The 2,048-nt window shown below is 44.7% G+C and overlaps 1 protein-coding gene across 1 annotated transcript; it reads right to left on the bottom strand.

Moving 5' to 3' along the window:
- Nucleotides 1-220: 220 nt before the first annotated feature.
- On the bottom strand, nt 221-1,012 carry LOC125777758 (uncharacterized). Its single transcript, XM_049453215.1, has one exon. It carries the CDS (start codon nt 1,010-1,012, stop codon nt 221-223), a length of 792 nt encoding a protein of 263 aa, XP_049309172.1.
- Between the last annotated feature and the right edge of the window lie 1,036 nt (nt 1,013-2,048).

Consider the following 2,048-nt stretch of genomic DNA (forward strand, 5'->3'; position numbering starts at 1 on the left):
TTGGGCATGAGAGAGATCACTGATCCAGAATCGACAAGAAATCGCATGTTTGTTGTGCGATCATGAACGTGAAAGCGATGCTCTCTGGTTGGTGGTGTGTTAGCCTCTATGCTGTCGCCGGCCGCCTGGATGGTCGACAGCGAGGTTAGTTTTCTGTCGATGGGTTGAAGGTGCAAGGACGCTCGCACTTTTTGGCTCTGGACCCATAGAGACGGTGATACTAGCAAAACTTCTTCCTATCTGAGGCTGGCTCTTCCTTCGATGATGACTGCTGGAGACGGCCAGATGCTGCTTGGGGTCGGTCTCGAGTAATCCCTTGTTCCTTTATACAGGTCACCAGGTCGGCTATGGCAAGTTTAAGGCCGGACACGTCCTTTGCCATGCTGGTGAGCTGTGAATTCTCGAACTTGTCGCCCCTGTATGCTGCATGGGCAGGCTGGTGATGTGTAGCCATGACGGAATGGCCAGCTTGGTTTTCCATTAGCTCGTCTGCAACTTCAGCAAGCTCATCTACAAGGGCATCTCGCAGTAGTTTGAGACACCGGCTGGTAGATGGTGGTAACAATGCCAACCACTTTATACGCAGTAAGTCCTCTGAGGCCCTGTCGCCCATGAGAATTCTGAGCTGGCGCAGGAGCTGGCTAGGTTTTTTGTTATCGAGTTGAACCTCTGTGAGCGCTCGGTGAAGCTGGCGGTCGCTGGATTCTGAAAACCGCTTCAATATCTCGTCCTTCAGTTTCGCGTACTTGTCGGTCTCTGGTGGATTCTGCAGGAAATCCGCTAGCTGCAACATTGAATCAGTGTCCAAGGCACTGACGATGTGACTGTAGCGTGATGCGTCATTTGTGATACGGGCCACCTGTAGCGCTGCTTCGACCTGGACAAACCACAAACGAGGCTGGATGGACCAGAACTGCGGAAGCTTGCAGCTGGACACAGCTACGACTGATGCGGTGTTCTGAGTTTCATCGGTGGCGTGGCCGATGGCCAGAGCTGGGTCATTTGTGGTCATGTTCGAAGAAAGTGGTGTTAGGACGCTTGGAATATTGGTGCACGTGCTTGGCGAGTTACAGCTCACTGTTTTGTTTTGTGTATGCTCCAGTGGCATATCACTGGATCGATTCAAAGCACGTGGTCACCGGGTTGCACACAATTTCGGACACTGACGAGTGATAAGTCACGACGAGCGTGAATTTGCAATTAATGTCACGCTTGCAATTATTAGTCTGTGTAAAAATGAATATTAAAGTGATTGAATTTGAAAACACGCGGCGCGTCACTATCATGTGTTGTGAAAAGTTACACTTTTCACATGAAAAAAAAAACACAAGTTTCGAAATCCACTCACATCACGTCGGGGTCACCAATTATGGTGGAGATATTAGCCACCACGCTAAATTTATTGAATAAGTGCGAGTAAAACGTGTAGCCCTGTTGGCGTCTGTACAAAGAGTCACCGTTTCTTAAACTGTAACTTAAGAATTAAGGAATGCAGTTGAAACTGTGAATTACATTACTGTGAATTTCCACGAATATACGGAAAATGAAATAGGAGAATAACTGACAGAAAATGAGATAATAGAATGGCTGACAAACAGTGCTGCCAGATGTGATACATCCCGTCTGTGTGTGTGCCCACATATGTACATATACTAAAATTGTCCCCAAAACCCCTGGCGGAAATACAAGTGAGTTGGTTGTATCGTTCTTATTATCTATATTATATATGTACATATATTAACATATGTACATATTTTAATAAAAAAAGGCCAACAAATTAAAGCATATAAATTTGCGGTTCTAACCAACCGTTTGAAGCCAAAAAAAAATAAAAACTTTTGCCAAACTGTTTTAGTATTCGGTTATTTCCCGGTAAAAACCGAAATACCGCTAAGAAAAAAAACCGTTTGGTAATACGTATAATAAATAATTATTTGCCGCTAAACGCTTACAGTTGTGTGAAAACACAAAATTATTTCCAGAACAAAAAAACTTTCAAGTATTTACTTGCACCAATTTCCAGCGGTACCCCTTATACTTAATCAAGT

Source organism: Bactrocera dorsalis, chromosome 1 (assembly GCF_023373825.1).
Source record: "Bactrocera dorsalis isolate Fly_Bdor chromosome 1, ASM2337382v1, whole genome shotgun sequence".
Classification (NCBI taxonomy): Eukaryota; Metazoa; Arthropoda; class Insecta; order Diptera; family Tephritidae; genus Bactrocera; species Bactrocera dorsalis.